Source organism: Bos indicus, chromosome 8 (assembly GCF_029378745.1).
Source record: "Bos indicus isolate NIAB-ARS_2022 breed Sahiwal x Tharparkar chromosome 8, NIAB-ARS_B.indTharparkar_mat_pri_1.0, whole genome shotgun sequence".
In the NCBI taxonomy this organism is placed as follows: Eukaryota; Metazoa; Chordata; class Mammalia; order Artiodactyla; family Bovidae; genus Bos; species Bos indicus.
Window position 1 is genome coordinate 10,074,769 of NC_091767.1, and position 18,976 is coordinate 10,093,744.

At 41.8% G+C, this 18,976-nt stretch overlaps 2 protein-coding genes across 5 annotated transcripts in view; one reads left to right on the top strand and one right to left on the bottom strand.

Moving 5' to 3' along the window:
• FZD3 (frizzled class receptor 3) overlaps positions 1-5,568 on the bottom strand; it is a 98,073-nt gene extending 92,505 nt beyond the window's left edge. For both annotated transcript variants that reach the window (XM_070794414.1, XM_070794413.1), the window contains exon 1: positions 5,430-5,568. The gene's annotated coding sequence lies outside the window, so the exon portion shown is untranslated. The remainder of the gene's footprint in view (positions 1-5,429) is intronic.
• Positions 5,569-10,200: 4,632 nt separating this feature from the next.
• FBXO16 (F-box protein 16) overlaps positions 10,201-18,976 on the top strand; it is a 61,681-nt gene continuing 52,905 nt past the window's right edge. For 2 of the 3 annotated variants that reach the window (XR_011568000.1, XM_070794415.1), the window contains exons 1-2: positions 10,201-10,308; positions 15,638-15,773. Coding sequence is in view for 2 of the 3 variants with exons in the window: in XM_070794415.1 (XP_070650516.1) it covers positions 15,675-15,773 (99 nt within the window). In the remaining variant the exon portion in view is untranslated. The remainder of the gene's footprint in view (positions 10,309-15,637; positions 15,774-18,976) is intronic. The other variant, XM_019965830.2, reaches the window with a different exon arrangement.

Here is an 18,976-nt window from a genome sequence, read left to right on the forward strand (position 1 = left end):
AATACAAATGGCCAACAAACATGAAAAGATATTCAACTTTACTAATAAAAACATACAAACATGATATATAACATTTTTGCCAATCAGATGAGCAAAGTTAACAATAACAGAACACAGTATAGGAGAGGGTGCAGAAAAAAGAATATATTCAACATTTCAACACTTGGAAATACTTTTTTTTTTTTGGCTGTTCCACACCACTTGCAGAATCTTAGTTCCCCAAACAAGAACTGAACCCGGGCCAGGGCAGTGAAGTGTCTAACCACTAGACTGCCAGGAAATTCTCTATTTTCAAATACTACTGGAGGAAAAGCAAACTAGTTGGTACCTCAAAAAAATAGCTATGGACATCAAAAGCCCTTAAAATGTATATAATTTGATTCAGCAAACCTATTCTACAATTAAGAAAGTAAACACAAGTACACATTATATATAACTGAAATGTTAGTACAATATTGTTTATAAAATAAAAACCCAGAGACAATCTGCAAGTCTACCGATAAGGAATTGGTTAAACTAGGGTACAACCAACACATAACACACTCACTAAAAATGATGAGCAGGATCTATATATACTGACTTGAAAAGACAGTAACAATACAATAAGTGAAAAATAAAATTTTAAATGGTTTACAAAACAGCATATAGTCTCCCACTTTTGTCAAAAATACACATACATGGAACAGAATAAAACTACCTGAATTGTTTAAAAATACAATAGGGACTTCCCTGGCAATCCAGTGACTAGGACTCCACTTCTACTTCAGGGAGCTAGAGTTTGATCCCTGGTCAAAGAATTAAGGTCCCACAAGCTGCACAGCGTCGTCAAAAAACAAAAACAAAAACAAAATAAAAATAGTAAAGTATTATAAATGCTGAAATGTTATTTTAAAATCTGTTGTATGTTATTTGTGTATGGGAAAATTAAGTCTGCTAAATCTATAAATGTGTGCTGACAATAATACTAGTTGAATGAATGATTTACCGGCTGTTGAAAGTAACAAGCCAAGGGACACAAAAATGCCCTACTACAGGTAGCAAGAAAAGCAAAAAAATGATGATAAACTTAGAATGGGTCAAAAATTGATTTTCAATAACTGAAAAAAAAATCAGATCACCTCTCAGCTGAATCAAATATTATGCACAGTTAAAAAAAAAACTTTTGGTATATATTCTAAATTGCTCTTCAATAACATGATGAAATAAATGCTTCTAATCAGGATCACATGAGTATGGATAGCAACAGTCCTTTCTCCCAAGAGAACCATCCTTGAAGAAGCTGTAAGTTTCAGACAACAGGACACAGAAGATTGAGGAAACCAGGAAATACTGAAAAAATACAGCAACTGACTACATAAAGGTTAAAAGATTTTTTTTGCATTCTTTTTGATATTACATATTTTACTATAGGAATCTGCAGAATCTCAGCTGAATAAAGGGAACTGCTGGATTAACTGGAGGCAACAGTCTTGGGCGCCAATGACAGTAAAAAATGAGGGGTCTGACAACAGTTTTTCATGCCCTAACCCTGAGAAAAGAGACATTCACTTCTTTACAGAGCAATATAAGATATGTGGGAAACTAATTTCAGATTAAGTGACCTGATGATTATTTCAGCAGAAAACAAAAAGGACTAGAGACATTTAACCCTATACTTTAATTTTTATCAATGTGTAACATCAGGAATCTAATATTCCCCAATTTACCAGTTCTCTTTTGATGATAAAAAGTAAAAGCCCCTAAAACAAGTTGAGTATTTGTCTTGAAGAACAGCAATAAAGGGGATGCAATCTTGGAAAGACTGTCTTCAGAGGCTGGCTACAAAGCCAGACCCAAAGAACTCAGGTGGGAAAAGCAGGAGATGGCAACTGTGAGGAGGAAAGAAAGCAGGCAGAATCCCAGAATAGACAATGACAAAAGTGGGTCCTGGGGGCTTGTCAGCAGGGCCCTGCAACAAAAGATGTTAGCAGTTCTATTCCAATTCACACCTTCTGTACAGAAAGCTTCCTTTCATCTTTCTCAGCTTAGATTTACTTATCTTGACACACTGTAAATGTACCTAACATTTTGCGTTTCCAATTCAGAAATTAAAGGTTGCCTCAAACACACTGGCTACGGTGGGAACAGGAGGATATTCTTTTGTCTTCTTTCAGAGTTTTCCAAGACTGTTTTCCAAGACTGCATTATAAGGATTAGCAATCACTACCTCTGAAGCTTCTCTCAAGGAAATTATTATCTTGTTAGAGAGCAAAGTACACACTGAAAGCATATCACTGCTCAAAGTGCTAGATTCCTTTTCCTAAAACTCATGTGGGTTTTGCCTTTTGTTTTCCATATCTTATTTAAAAAATAAATTCATTCTCAGGATACTGTTTTCTGGTTGCTAAAGTTTATATAGCTCCATATTTAATTCATAGGGCCTAGATTCTTACTACTCTCAAGGTATCACTTTGCTACTTTATCTAATTTTTAAAGTCCGTCTAGTCATCTACTGATTACAAAAGATAATCTAATCTTCCAGTGTGCTGAGTGAATGGGCTTAAAAAAAAATACAGGAAAAACAAATACATTAAAGTTCAAAATTAAAATGAATAGTAGGCATTAAAATCCAGTCCATCTTACAAATTATACATTACTTTTAAGACTAGAGAAAGCAGAAGCAGAAGATCTTTTAAAACTAAAAACAAAACTGGAAATTTAAAAGATGGCCAGAGTCTGGACTTTAAAAAAAAAAAAAAATCAGGTTGAAATTCCAGCCTGGTTTCCCTTTTCCATTAAAATGTGTTCAGAAAATGCTCTAATACCAAGCTCCTGATTTTATTTTCCCCCTTTAGGATGGCTGCATGTTTTGACTACAAAATTAGTTTAATGAGATAAACTTCGGGGACCAGGATTTTTTTTAGGCCTACCAGCCTAGTTGTTTTTTCTTAAATTTCATTCACAGCCATTCCTTGGATCCACCAACACTGTTGCTAGTTCTCAGCATAACAAATTGTAACTCAAAGATAGATTCACCATTTCTGATGCAACAGTCAGTTAAAATTGCTTTCTTGTCAAAGAGGAGTTGTTACTTTTCAAACATTCATTCCTAACCTTCTGGAAAAGCCACTATTAAAAACCTTCACTTCTTTCCTCAAGACTCTGTGACCCTTCTTCTCCCAAATCAATACTGAACAATTCCTCTCATGCATATTTCAAAGTCTTGCTTTTCATTTGCACTACTGCTCTTTTTGTGGGCAGCTGCAGCTTTAAATGTCTCTAACTCTAGAAATTTAGGGGTTAAAAAATACTTGAGGCCAACACTGCTCTTCCCTGTGAAAGAAGGTAAAGATGCAGTAAGAACTGTTTCCTATCACGTCTCCTAAGAAAATAAAGTCAACAGCAGTCTGACATCAACAAACTAACATTCTCTGAATAAGTTTTCAGTATGACATCTCATAGTTTTACTAACACATACGAAATTTAAGTTGGGGAGAGAGATTTTTTTCCTGTCAAGTGGGCAACATAGGACTTACCATGACTTTAAAACCCCCTCTCTTTGCCCAATGATGACACTCTCACAACACTGTGCTATACAAAGAAAGAATGTGCACTTTACTATTATCTTCACCTCAAGCCTCCCTATTTCAAATATCTCAATCATGGCTGGGGATCTCTCTAGAAAAATCCACCTAAATGTTCAAAGCACAAAATAATGCTCAGAGGAATACAGTACCTAAGATGAAAAAAGGGATGAAAGAACCTATAGTCCTTTCTTCTTCTATTAATAGGGCACTGGTAGATCTAGGAGAGATGTAGAGGCAGGTAATACTAGTGGATGAGGGGGGGGGAAAAAAGGAGGAGGAGGAAAGAGAGGGTAGGACGGTAGGCTTTACTAATTACCTTATTTTCCTGACAGTTTCAGAGCACTTGGGGGGAGGAGGGTAGAGGAGGAACCTGTTATTTCACTAAATAAAAGGCAACACTGTAAGAAGAATTGCATCTCAATTATCTTTTATTTTCAGCTCTATCCTTGCAAGCCTGCCCACTTAAGCTTTTACATCACTTTCCTATCTTATTACCTCTATGTTGTGGTTTGGTACTTCAAACACTTTTTTTCTTCTTCTTCTTCTGGAGGAAAAAGAAGGTATTGATTTGCTTAAAAGTACGGATGGAAAGCATTATCTTGAGGAGAAAATGGTTCTTAATAACAGAACTACGGGTTTATCTAGCCCTTTGCCTGTCAGCACACCACTAAAGGCTAAAAGAAGGCTCAAGAGGGAGGGAGGTAGCATCCTCCTTGTCAAGTCTTTGTTTCCTTGCTCCTGCGGTTTTGGCTTTACCAAGTAACCCAATTGCCGTAAATAAACATTACAGGTCTCTCCAAACTACTTCCATAAAATAAGATTTTGTTTGACCAACCTAGAGCAGTCATTTATTTCTATAGCTGCTGGTCTGCTCTGCTGCTCTGTCTGCCTACATCCAGAAGGGAACCAAAATTCAAATTTTCATTTATTCTGGGCCAAAAACCAGACCTTTTTTCCTCCTTCCTAGATATTTTGCAACTTCAAGTTGACTTCTCTGCCTAAATTAGTGGCATATGCTTTTGTTCTTTTAAAAAAGAAAGAAAGAACATCCTTTTTTCTCTTATTGAGGAAGGCACCTAACTCTGAAAACGGCCTCTAGGAAGATGCTAAAATGTCTTGAAATGTTTAACAGCACCTAATTTCAGAGGCTATGGATGAACCTCTCCGCGGTACCCCAGGGCAAACACACGGAGCGTCCAAGAGGGCAGAGGGGGAAGCCTCGAGGAGGAATATGCAGACTTTGCAAAACTGACGGGAGGGAGGAGAGGGGACAACTTTCAGGAGTAGAAACAGGAGGCAGTCCAGATGCTGCGACGCCGCCCGGGACCCGGGAAGCCCCGAGGCGGGTCCCGGCGGCCCCCCGCGCCCCCGCGCCCAGCGCTCGGTGCATTGTCCTCCCAGCCAGCGGCCGCGTCCTCCACCCACAGCCCCCAGCGGCCCGGGAGCGCCACACGCCCCCGCGGCGCCGACCGAGCCCCAGGGCTGGGCCGGGGGGGGCGCGGAGGGAGCGCGGGCCACACTCGAACAGGTTGCTCGGCGCGGGCTCGGGACCGAGAGGGTTAATCCAGTCGGCGGGCATCGGTCCGCCTCAGCCCCCAGCCCGAAACTCGGGCTCCCCCGCGCCCCGCCGCCCACCCCGAGAAAGCCCCGAGACACCCCTCCACAGCGCGGCGCCCAAAGCTTTTGTTTTGGCGGCGACGAGAATAACGATCCCTGAGGAGGAGGTGCCGCGGCTGCTGGTGGCTCTTCGCCACAGGGTTAGACCGAGGAGCGGGCAGCCGCGGCGGCACCGCCTCAGTACCCACTCCCGAGTCCTTTTCCCGCTGAGCCGGACGGGAAGGGGCCTGCACGACCCGCGCTCACCTCACACCTCGGGGACCGGCTCCCGGGGGGCTGCGGCGCCGGCCGGGGACGGCCGCGGGCCCCTCAGGTAAACGGAGCCAGCGAGGACCGCCGGCGCGCGCCTCGGAGCGACCGCGAGCTTTCGCGATCGCCGCGGCGCGCGGCCCGGCGGGGGCGGGAGGGGGGATGCGCGCGCACGTACGGCGCAGGCGCGCTGCGCACGCTCGGCCGAGCGCTCCCATTTTGAGCGCACCTTCTGGATACCCGTCCGCGGGTTTCGTTGTTCTTTACGTCGCGCCGAGGCTGATGCCTGGCCCTGTCCGGCCCCCGCGGAGCCGTTCCGCGCTCTGGAAGCTTTTCTTAAATGCCCTCAGTCCCCTTTGCAAAGCTCTCCTTCCCTTCCCTTCCCTGCTGAGACAGTGCTGCGACTCTCATCCCTCAAGCCTGGAACGCTATTATTGCGAGACCACCAAAACCTGTTTCGAGAACCAGCGTGCCCCCTGGGGACCCGGGGATTGGAGATGGTTAAGAGGCGGGTGCTGAGGGTGGTACTGGGTGCAGATGGAGGTAGTCAGCTTTCATACTGCAGAGCTCCAGGCTGAAGCAGCAGAGCAGATACCCTCTTTATCAACACCCACTTTAGTGAGCAGGTGGGGCTTGAGGTTATTGGTGGCATTCCCCATCTTCTGTTCTTTGGGAAATGTTTCTTCTTTTTCTTCATATGTGATTTTATTTTATTTTTTTCTACATAAGCTATTTCAGAACTTAAAGATTCATTAGAAGTCATCTAAACCTAACCTCTCATTATTCAGACGCGGAAAAGAGCGGCCCCGAAAGGTTAAAAAGACTTAGCCAAAGCCAGGCAGCGTTTTAAGGGCTGAATCTGGATTCATTCATTCCAAGCCAAAGCTGTTATCTTTGCCTCCATCATTTTATCTACCTTCCTCCTTTTCCTCCCTTTTCAACCTAGACTTCACAGGCACCATTTTGTTCTCTGGTAGCACAAGGACTTAAATACTTTGATCTTGTAGAATAGTATGACTGTACTTAACGTTATTCAACTATACACTTGGTTAAGATAGTATATTTGAATACAATTTTCTGTCTGCATCTTTGCCACCCCCATGTTAGGAGACTGACCAAAAACAGCTTTATAATCTGTGGTTTGTCCAAACCCTTGGGACACATCTCTGTGGCCTCTTTAATTATAGGCAACTATTTTATACAAAGAAAAGTGGAAGTGTTAGTTCCTCAGTCCTGTCTTTTTGCGATCGAATGGACTGTAGCCCACTAGGCTCCTCTGTCCATGGACTTCTCCAGGCAAGAATACTGGAGTGTATTGCCATTCCCTTCTCCAGAGGATCTTCCCGACCCAGGGATGGAACCCAGGTCTCCTGCATTGCAGGCAGATTCTTTACTGTTTGACCACCAGTGAAACAATCTTTTTTAAAGGTGCTCCCTCAGTTCAGTTCAGTTCAGTCGCTCAGTCCTGTCCGACTCTTTGCGACCCCGTGAACCGCAGCACTCCAGGCCTCCCTGTCCATCACCAACTCCCGGAGTTTACCCAAACCCATGTCCATCGAGTCTGTGATGCCATCCAACCATCTCATCCTCTGTCATCCCCTTCTCCTCTTGCCCTCAATCTTTCCCAGCATCAGGGTCTTTTCAAATGAGTCAGCTCTTCACATCAGGTGGCCAAAGTATTGGAGTTTCCGCTTCATCATCAGTCCTTCCAATGAACACCTAGGACTGATCTCCTTTAGGATGAACTGGTTGGATCTCCTTGCAGTCCAAGGGACTCTCAAGAGTCTTCTCTAACACCACAGTTCAAAAGCATCAATTCTTCGGTGCTCAGCTTTCTTTATAGTCCAACTCTCACGTTCATACATGACCACTGGAAAAATCATAGCCTTGACTAGATGAACCTTTGTTGGCAAAGTAATGTCTCTGATTTGTAATATGCTGTCTAGGTTGATCATAACTTTGCTTCCAAGGAGTAAGCGTCTTTTAATTTCATGGCTGCAATCACCATCTGCAGTGATTTTGGAGCCCAGAAAGTAAAGTAAGCCATTGTTTCCCCATCTATTTGCCATGGAGTCATGGGACCGGATGCCATGATCTTCATTTTCTGAATGTTGAGCTTTAAGCCAACTTTTTCACTCTCCTCTTTCACTTTCATCAAGAGGCTCTTTAGTTAAATGATAATAAATACTGAGCTTAGACAGTCATAAATATAGTTTAACATCAGAAGATGAGCTATGGGAAATGCATCGTAAAAGAGATATGAAATGATATTTTCAATTCATTAATAAATACTAATGAAGTAATACTTTTTTTAAAAAAAGTAATGTTGATCCTTAAGCTGATTCTTATCAAGTCATTGTGTCCTGTGGAGCCAACACTGACTCTACTAAGGGTGAGTGAAGCATCTAAGAGCATTTATGAAAATCATTGTGGACCTGCTTCAGGTACTTCTAGATCCCTTGTACCTTCAGATCCTCTAGAGATGTGCTGCTGTCACATTTTTATGCAATTTACACATGGTCTTGTGAAAACTGTCAGGCATAGAACATATCTTGGCTCCTAGTGGGAGGTGGGAATGATGTAGAAATTATCACTGAATGTATCAACATGATCACATCTCAGAAATAGACCACTGACTGAAAGAAGCAAACTACAAAGTACGTAAATTATGATAGCTCTTTAAAACAGTCACACTGTTTATGAGGCCAAACGTATATATAATAAGGATAAAAAGTGGACAAGTGGGCAGCACACTAATTTCATGACAGTGGATGCCTCTAGGCAGGCAGGGTGGAAAATGAGATCTGGGCAGCATGTAAAAGAGGCTTCAACTGTTAATCACACACAGGAAGCAAAATGTTAACATTTTTAAAAATCTCTGCAGGGAGAAAAGGGTGTTTCTTAGGCAAGTCTGTAAATGTTTCTTTATGGTTGAAATGTTTCCTTTAAAAATAATGTTGAGGGACTTCCCTGGTGGTCCAGTAACTAAGATTCCACCCTCCCAATGCAGAGGACCTAGGTTTAATCCCTGGTCTGGGAACTAGTGAAAGACAGGGAAGCCTGGCATGCTGCAGTTCATGGGGTTGCAGAGTCAAACACGACTTAGCAACTGAAGAATAACTGGGAATTAGATCCCATATACTACAACTAAAGATCAAAGATCCTCTGTGCTGCAACTAAGATCCAGTGCAGCCAAATAGGTAAATATTTTTTAAAGGAATTTTTTAAAATTTTAAATAAAAGCAATGTTAAATTTTCAAGTACACTGAGCCAATGTGCTCACTGTGAACACAATGTGAATGGTGTTGTTCAGATTTGGGGCATCAGCAGTCAGACTGATGAAGGGCTGAACAAGGAGAGGTCCAGAGGATGCAAGTTGAGAGGATCAATGAAAGGGACCTTATTTTCAGGGATAAAAATATTCAGATCTAACAGGGATAAAGTGTCAGGCTCTCTTTAACCCCATCTTTCTTTCATTCAATGTTATAACCACCAATAGAAAGTCTTTAATGAGCAGGAACTTCACTGAGACCCAACACTCTCCCACTGAGTTGTTAAAACTGGTCTCTTTCTGGATGAACCCGTTTTGAAACCATCAATGTTAACTGGTAATACATGGTAATTTAATATTACATCTACTTACCTCCCCCAGGCCTCCACCCCTGCAAAAGTCTTTGTTTATTCATCTTACATACAACCTGATCATAAAACATACAACCATACATAAAACCACTAGGCTGGAATTCAGACAACATTAGTTCTGATTTCAATTTGGCCACTTACTGATCCTTTGTCAACTCGAAAGAAAGCAGCGACCTCTGTGAGCTTTACTTTTCATTTTCTTTTTAAATGGGAGATATACGAATGCTGCCTATTTCAAAACAATGAAACAATTTAAACATGGGGTTTACATTTATTTACCTTGGAAGAGAGTACATTTTTATTTTAGGAAACATGAGATAATGAGAAATGTCTTCTTTTTTTATATTTGGTTAGCTGCTGCCCATAAGAACTGTTTTACACTTCGCAGAGGTCCCTTTCGAAATGTTGTTTTTCTCCAGCATTAGTTTATAGTTCTATCACAGTAGTTACTTCTACATTGCATTTTCAAATCCTCCTCATTAGATTTCTTTTTTTATTCTTGTATTCTCACTCTGCCTCTCATTACATGGTAGATGCTCCATAAATTTAATTAATTAAATTAAACCAGATCGTAAAATTTCCCAAATTTGGAGTTATCCTTATTCAGGCATGCCATCTGCTGGTTCCCTGGTGTATCTGTTGGTCGGCCTGAATTCCTTAATCCAATAAATTAAAATTCATCTTGAAGCATTGCTGAGTTTGTGTGTTGGGCAGTTTTCCCACGTTCTTCCACTTCCTGTGTGCAGGTGCTATTCTTTCATTGAACCTCTCCAGAATTGTTTTTCCTGCAACCTTCTTTTACCTGTTGGCCACTCTAAAAACCCGGAGAAATGGAGTTGACGTTTCAGAACCCTGGAGTGACCAGAACGATGTAACTGGGCATACTCAGTAGGTTGGCCTGATTTGGAACACACTTACGGCTTGAATGCGGGCATTTAATGCTGTTTGTTTCAGGACTGGCTGCATCTTCGTCCTAGCATTATATTGAGAGATGACAGCCTTTCCCACCCTCTCGGCGCTCACACTTTTCCATTTCGTCCGTGTGCCCAATTTTGGAACCAGCCCTCTAGGATCTCCCGGCCAATCAAGAGACCACACATTGTTGCCTAAGAGACCCCGGATGCCAGCGGAAAGGGAAGGGGGCGGTGCTAGACGGAGTCACAGAAACAGGAGCTATGGCAACACCAGCGCTAGAGGCTTGAGGAGAAAGACTTGAAGAGAAAGACTTAAAGAGGTGAGAGCAGTGATCACTGCATGAAAAAGATGGAGACTCTTTTGAGAGCTCTTCTCTCAGGTCCTCCTGGGCTTCTCACGAGCCTTGGCAGTGACCCCGGGAATTACATTTTGCTCTGTGTTGTCAGTTAAATTACCAGATGCATCATATATATGAAATTAACAACCAACAAATAATTATTTCTATGCCTATCAGAGCACTAGCTCTTTGCATTGTCTTATAGTTTCTCTTTGTTTCCACCTAGTTGAATATAAGATGAATTCATATTTAAATCTAACCGTACCCTATTTCCTGATCATTTCCTGGTAATCTCTTATTTCCTCCTCTGATAATACTGCAGTGTACAATGGGTGAGCTGTGTGTTAGTGGAGAAATTAAACCGTGTTCTGCTCTGTAAATGCCAAATAAAAACCCGATTATCCTGAGTCTAACCCCAATGCTCGGTTCCTAATGTTGAGTTGTACCTTCTTTGCCACTAGCTTTAATCCTTAAACCACCTCACCTCCACTATTGTGTTCATTCGTTCGGCTGATTTAGACAAGTATTTATTGAGCACCTACTGTGTACTACTGAGATTAGGATTCAGGTGAGCACATTCAGAAAACCACATTAGCAAAGACGCACCAATTTTTGTACCACATTCTCTGATCTGAAGTTCAGTGTGTCTGTACAGATAGAGCATGAAGGGAGAGAGAGGAAGATGAGCCGAAAAGGTAGGTGTGGGTAAATTCATGGTGTACCTAGATTAGCGTGCTAAGGATTCTGTAGCCATTATCGAGTCTCTGAAGGTTTTCGAGCTGAAAAATGACTAACAGACCTTTTAAAAAATACTTCCCTGAGTAGAGTAGTGGTTAGCCAAAGCTGGAGAGTAGGGAAATGTGGAGATATGGATCAAAGGGTACAAACCTTCAGTTATAAAATGAATAAGTTCTAGAGACCTTATGTACAGCAGAGTGACTATGTGGTGATGGTGGTGGTAGTTTAGTCGCTAAGTTGTGTCCCACTCTTGCAACCCCATGGACTATAGCCCACCAGGTTCCTCTGTCCATGGGATTCTCCAGGCAAGAATACTGGAATGGGTTGCCATTTCCTTCTCCAGGGGATCTTCCTGCCCAGGGATCATGGCGACTATAGTTAATAGTAATATATTAAATACTTGAAATTTTCTAGAAGAGTAGATCTCAAGGGTAATCACACACACAGAAGCACACACATGCACACACACGCACACGTGCACACACACCCATACATGCACACACACACACAGTAACTATGGGAGGTGATGGATATGTTACATAGTTTGATTGTGGTAAGCATTCCACAATGTGTACATATATTAAAACATCACCTTAAATATATACATTTTTATTTGTTAAAAAAACCCTCTTGTGGTAGACTGTAATCTCCATTATAGTCAAGACTTGTCTTTATAGCTCTAATACAGACCTAATAGATCTTTAGTGAAGTTGTGCAATGGTAACAGTGTGAAAAATGGCTTTGAAGATGGGATTGGAGGTGTGTAACCACTGGAACTTTACCAGAGGACCTATCCTTGCCTTTAAGCATGACACTAGAAGCACACACTGGGGGTAAGGGCCATAAGCCCTTTTTCTTCCCCTTTATCCAAAGAAAAATTAAAGGGGAACATACAAGGACAGCCATTAAGGGGGAAAGAGGTCATGAAAAAACAACAGCAAGGTTTGTATGTAGAAGGAGGGAAGGCAACTTGCTTTGTCTTGTTATTTTTTTGTATGTTGTATGAAAGCGTCTGAGTGGTCTATTCTGTGAACCAGTGTGGGCATGCAGATAGGCACACTGCCCGTCTTCTAGAAAGGACAGAGGAAAAAACTGTAAAAGGATAATGACCAAAACTAGGGCAGGATACCTCCATTTGCCTGCTTCAATAAGACTATTATCCGGAGGGCTCTTTTTCTCAGCCAGGCCCATCTCCTGAAAACCAAACTTTATTCAAGTTGATTTGAAAAAAACCTATTTCAAATAATTTCTAGCTCTGAAGAACCAGGAAGAAAAAAAAAAAAAAAACAATGCAAAACCTCAGGGAGGCCCTGGAAAAGCTACTTTGTCCTAATCAGAAATCGTGCTTAGAATCAGATTGTTTTCTACTCAAACTGGGAAAAGAGAGTTTCTAAGCTTACAGCTGGAGAAGGCAATGGCAACCCACTCCAGTACTCTTGCCTGGAAACTCCCATGGATGTAGGAGCCTGATAGGCTGCAGTCCATGGGTTCTCAAAGAGTTACACACGACTGAGTGACTTCACTTTCACTTTTCATTTTCACACATTGGAGAAGGAAATGACAACCCACTCCAGCGTTCTTGCCTGGAGAATCCCAGGGATGCAGGAGCTTGGTGGGTTGCTGTCTATGCGGTTGCTCAGAGTCGGACATGACTGAAGCAACTTAGCAGCAGCAGCTTACAACAGAAGTTTTTAACCTGGTGTAAGCAAAATGTAATGTTAATATGCATTTTTTAAGGAGAAGACTCACAGTTTTCATCATATCCTGAAAGAGTTTTATGGCCCTGAAAAAAAAATAAAAGATTAAAAACAATTGGTTTAAGGAATTCCCTGGCCGTCCAGTGGTTAGGACTCTGTAGTTTCATTGCTGAAGGCCAGGGTCAATCCCTGGTTGGGGAACTAAGATTCTGCAAGCCGAGTGGCTCAGCCTAAACAAATAAATAAAATTAAAAAAAATAAAAACACAAAATTTCAATCCGTTTAATAGAAGAAAGATCAAACATGCATAAATAGCAATAAAAAAGGAAATATATGATTTTTAACTGTGCAGATCTAGACTCAGTGATCGTGCTTTATGTATTTGCCTGCTCATGTGTATTTTTATAGCAGCCAATTAATAATACTGTAATGAAATCATTTCTTACACCTTTGAAACTTAGCTGTTAGGAGCTAAGAATGTGAGGGCTCATCTGAACCTCCTTAATTCCCCCTTATTCCAGTGGAATGGTATCAGCAGGCAACTGCAGGAAGATATTATCTATGGTTTAAAACCCTGAGGTTTTAAAACATTGGCTTTATCTTCAGCTCTGATTTAAGCCTGAGAGGGAATATTACATGTTAAGTGAGAGTCACAAAATTTCAGATCTAGCATTTGGGGGAATTGTCTGTAAGTCAAAAACTAATGGTTTTTTTAATTTAAAAAATATTTATTTTTATTTATTTGTTTGGCTGTGCCAGGTTAGTTGTGGCATGTGGGATCAAAAAATTGTCCAAGTGAATTCTCTGGTGGTCCAGAGGTCCTGGGTTCTATCCCTGGTCAGGGAACTAGATCCCACATGCCCTAATGAAGACCTGGCTCAGCCAGATAAATAAATAAAAATAAATATTTTTTAAAAGTTGTCTTATATTTGCTGCTATAATTTTTGGAGCCCTGGGTCGGCAGACAAATCCTGTGCAGTCCCCAACTCAGCACCACTGCTTTGGATGTGAAACATACCTTCAGAGAGGAAGAAGGCACAAAAAACAGAAACACTGAAGATATATAGTGAAAATGCCATCCATCTGCTTTCAGTATTTTTCACCTTAAAATATTTTGTTGGGCCCCCTTCAAGGACAGGCTTTGAAGAACTCTGTAAATAACAAGAAGTTCTAAGAAAGTCTATGGTAATGGTATTTTTTTTTAACTTTTAATTTTGTATTGGAGTATAACCAATTAACAGTGTTGTGGTCGTTTCACATAAACAATGAAGGGTCTCACCCATACATATACATGTGTCCATTCTCCCCCAGACTCCCCTCCAGGCAGACTGCCATTGAGCACGGTTCCCTGTGCTGTATCGTGGGTTCCTGTAGGTTATCCACTTTAAATATAGCAGTGTGTGCCTGTCCAAGTCAATCCTAAAGGAAATCAGTCCTGAATATTCATTGGAGGGACTGATACTGAAGCTGAAGCTCCAATACTTTGGCCACTTGTAGGAAGCCCCTACAAGAGGAGTCTAAGAACAGCTTAACAGTCTACTACTCAGAGCATCTACGGTACTTTGAATGATCACCGTGGCTGTAAAGCAAGGCTAAGCCAGCATCAGTTACCTGGCCTAGCTTAGTCTCATGACTGGGCAAGGGGAGGCCACCTTGATTAACCAACCCAGCAGACCCTAAACACTGAGGGAAAAGTAATCCTTCATGGAAATTAGAGTGCTTTAATCTAATGAAGGCAGACATAGGGACTTCCCTGGCTGTCCAGTGGTTAGAATTGGATCATAAGGTTGAGCATTGAAAAATTGATGCTTTTTAATTGTGGTACTGGAGACCTTTGAGACTCCCTTGGACAGCATGGAGATCAAATGAGTCAATCCTAAAGGAAATCAACCCTGAATATTTATTGGAAGGACTGATGCTGCAGCTGAAGCTCCAATACTTTGGCCACCTGATGTGAAGAGCTGACTCCTTGGAAAAGACCTTGATGCTGGGAAAGACTGAGGGCGAGAGGAGAAGGGAGGCAAGAGAGGATGAGATGGTTGGATGGTATCACCAACTCAATGGACATGAGTTTGAGCAAACTCTGGGAGATAGTGAAAGACAGGGAAGCCTGGTGTACTTCAGTCCATGGAGTTGCAAAGAGCTGGACACAACTTAGTGACTGAACAGCAACAGTCATGGTTAAGACTCAATGTTTTCAATACAAGGGATGTGAGTTCCATCTCTGATTGAGGAACTAAGATCCCACATGCCGTGAGACCACAAAAATGAAGGCAGATATATACAATACTGGGCATTGAAAACCAGTGTATTTTCCCCAATAAACCCAAATCTGTCCATATGTAAATTCTTGGCCTTGTCCATTGTACCATTCTACTTCTTAAATATGGTAGCAAGCTAGAGCCCTTGTTAGCTAGATGTCAGAAAGGTAAGAGAGGAAGAAGGAGGTCACAAGGGACAAAGATGGAGTAGTTCAGATTGCACTGTGATTTTATTAATACTCCTCTCTGACCAATATGGTATGTTCTTAGCTAAGAGTGATTCTGATTTTTCCCCCTTGATCCAATGAAAATCAAACAGAGTTCAACAGACCTGGGTCTGATTCCCTGTTTCACCACCTACTGTCTGTATAACTCTGGGCAAAGCGTGTAACTTCAGTGAGCCTCATTTTCTTCATCTGTAAAATAATCTAAAACCCACCACTTTACCGTATTGTTATGGGTTTTAATTGAGCAAACCTGTTAAGTGCCTGACATAGAAAATGCTCCCAGTAAATGTTACTCTCCCCCTCGTCCCTGTCCCAGTGTACTAAAAAAGATTATATGGTATTAGTATTTTTAGTATTCTGAAGATCATATGATTCATTTCTTCTGCAGGTGTAGTTTTTCTTACAGAAGAATATCCAGTTGTTTCATGATGGCATTTGCACCTCCAAAAAACACAGATGGTCCCAAAATGCAGACAAAGATGAGTACCTGGACACCCCTAAACCATCAGCTTTTGAATGACCGGGTGAGTAATAAGAACTATTTTATTAGTTGAAATCATGCTTTAAAGGGAAAAAAAGCATTAAAAATTTGGTAGTCAAAACATGAACAGAAATTGCTTAGGATTGTGTAGTGGATTAAAAAAATGAAGGATTTCTTCAAAATTTTAATTGAAATAAATTTAGAACAAAAAGAAAACTTTAATTGAGCCCCAGTTACATGGCCAGAGTTGGCAAGAGATACAGAGTTCCTGCTTAGAAAGAAAAATCTTACGGACTTCCCTGGTTGTCTAGGGGCTAAGACTCTGCTCCCAGGCCTGGGGCCCAGGTTCAATCACTGGCCAGAGAATTCAGTCCCACATACTGCAACTACAGACCTTGTGTGCTGCAACTAAGACCCAGGGCAGCCAAATAAATAAATATTTTTTAAAAGAATTAGGAGATGAGAAGGCCAGGAAGGAGTGTCTACCAGCTCCCCTTCACCTCCATATCCATTGGTTTTCAGGTTCTGAGTCTTCCTCCTAGGTCTCTTCATCCAGACCCCTCTTCTCCTTTGACTTGTGCACATCCAGCTCCATGTTCTCAGTTCACACACTCACCCTCCTTCACCTGGCACATTGCAGTAACCCCTCAGCTGGTTTCACTGTCTCTAATTCATCCTCTATTCTGGTCCCAGAACGATCTTTCTAAAATACCAAACTAATCCTATGAAGCAAAACCGATAACAGACTGCTCCCAAGGATAAATTCCACCCTACCCCCCATGCACAGCACTGAGGACCCGTCATGTGTGTTAGTCACTGAGTCGTGTCCGACTCTTGGAGACCCCACGGACTATAGCCAGCCAGGCTCCTCTGTCTGTGGGATTCTCTGGGCAAGAATACTGGAGTAGGTTGCCATGACCTCCTCCAAGGGATCTTCATGAACCCACGGTTTGATCCTTGGGTTGATTTATATCGACCTTTATATGCAGGTCTTTATATCGCCTGCATTAGCAGGTGAGTTTTCTTTTTTAAATTTATTTGGCTGCAATTTTTGTTGAAGCATGTGAATCCTTAGTTGCAGCATGTAGGATCTAGTTCCCTGACCAGAAATCAAACCCAGGCCCCCTGCATTGGGAGCATGGAGTCTTAGCCCGTGGACCACCAGGAAGTCCCAGCAGGTGAGTTCCTTAACACTGGCGCCACCTGGGAAGCCTGAATAGCTTTTGTCAGATTTTATGAGAATTTCTAGGGAATTCCCTGGTGGCCCAGTGGCTCAGAGTCTGTGCTCCCAATGCAGGGGGCCTGGGTTCCATCTGTGTTCAGGAAACTAGATCCTACATGCTGCAAGAGTTTGCATGCTGCAGCTAAAGAACCCACATGGCACAACTAAGAAGACCCAGTGCAGTCAAATAAATAAAAATGTTTAAAAATTTCATGATAATTTCTAGATGAGCAATGATGAGAGAAATAACCATTTCTATTAGAAATGATATTTATTTTGTGGTTCAGAACTCACATTTTATTCCCTCCCTCATTTTTATTTTGGTTTAGTTAGGTTCTAGTTTGTAGTAAAAGTATTTTCAAAAATCTTAGCCTGCCATATATAAAATAGATAGGCAATGGGAATTTGCTGTAAGGCTCAGGAAACTCAAACAGGGGCTCTGTATCAACCTAGAGGGGTGGGATGGGGAGGGAAATGGGAGGGAGGTTCAAAAGGGAGGGAGGTTCAAAAGGGAGTGGGTATATGTATACCTGTGGCTGATTCATGTTGAGATTTGACAGAAAACAACAAAATTCTGAAAAGCAAAATCCTTCAATAAAAAAATAATTAAAATTTAAAAAACTGTCAGATTACTATGTTGTACACCTGAAACTACCATTATATTATATGTCAATTATAATTCAATAAAAATTAAATATAATATCCAAAAAAATCTTGGCCCATGTATATACCCATAAGTATGTGAATGAATGTATCAATACTTAGACACACACATGGAATTTGCATATATATACAGCAAACTGTTAATAGTGTGTGCACATGTGCTCAGTCTTGTCCGACTGTTTGCAACTCCATAGACTGTAGCCCTCCAGGCTCCTCTGTCCATGGAATTTTCCAGGCAAGAATATTTAGAGTAGGTTGCCATGCCCTCTTCCAGGGAATCTTCCCATCCCAGGGATTAAACCCATGTCTCTTTATGTCTCCTGAATTGGCAGGTGGGTTCTTTATCAGTTGAGCCACCAGAGAAGCCCAACTATCAATAGTGGTTTCCCCTAAAAACTTGGACAACATGGAAGAGTAGGAGGGAAGTCTGCTAGAAGAGAGACTGTTTGTTTTTTACTGTATACAGTGCAATGATATTTAACAATTAAAAATATATATATAAGTAAAAGCGAGCAAAGAACAATAATGCTGAGAATTGAAAAACACAGGTTCCAGATCAGCTGCACTAAATAATCTCCTGCTTGACTTCAGCAAGTCTCTTATGCCTCTGTCTCTACTACCTGCCTTTGGAAATTGAGTGGCTTGGATCAGTTCAGTTCAGTTCAGTCACTCAGTCGTGTCCGACTCTTTGTGACCCCATGAATCACAGCACGCCAGGCCTCCCTGTCCATCACCAACTCCCGGAGTTCACTCAAACTCATGTCCATCAAGTCGGTGATGCCATCCAGCCATCTTATCCTCTGTCGTCCCCTTCTCCTCCTGCCCCCAATCCCTCCCACCATCAGAGTCTTTTCCAATGAGTCAACTCTTCGCATGAGGTGGCCAAAGTACTGGAGTTTCAGCTTTAGCATCATTCCTTCCAAATACCCAGGACTGACCTCCTTTAGGATGGACTGGTTGGCTCTCCTTGCAGTCCAAGGGACTCTCAAGAGTCTTCTCCAACACCACAGTTCAAAAGCATCAATTCTTCGGTGCTCAGCTTTCTTCACAGTCCAACTCTCACATCCATACATGACCACTGGAAAAACCATAGCCTTGACTAGATGGACCTTTTTTAGCAAAGTAATGTCTCTGCTTTTGAATATGCTATCTAGGTTGGTCATAACTTTCCTTCCAAGGAGTAAGCGTCTTTTGATTTCATGGCTGCAATCACCATCTGCCGTGATTTTGGAGCCCCAAAAAATAAAGTCTGACACTGTTTCCACTGTTTCCCCATCTATTTCCCATGAAGTGATGGGACCAGATGCCATAATCTTCGTTTTCTGAATGTTGAGCTTCAAGCCAACTTCTTTCACTTTCAT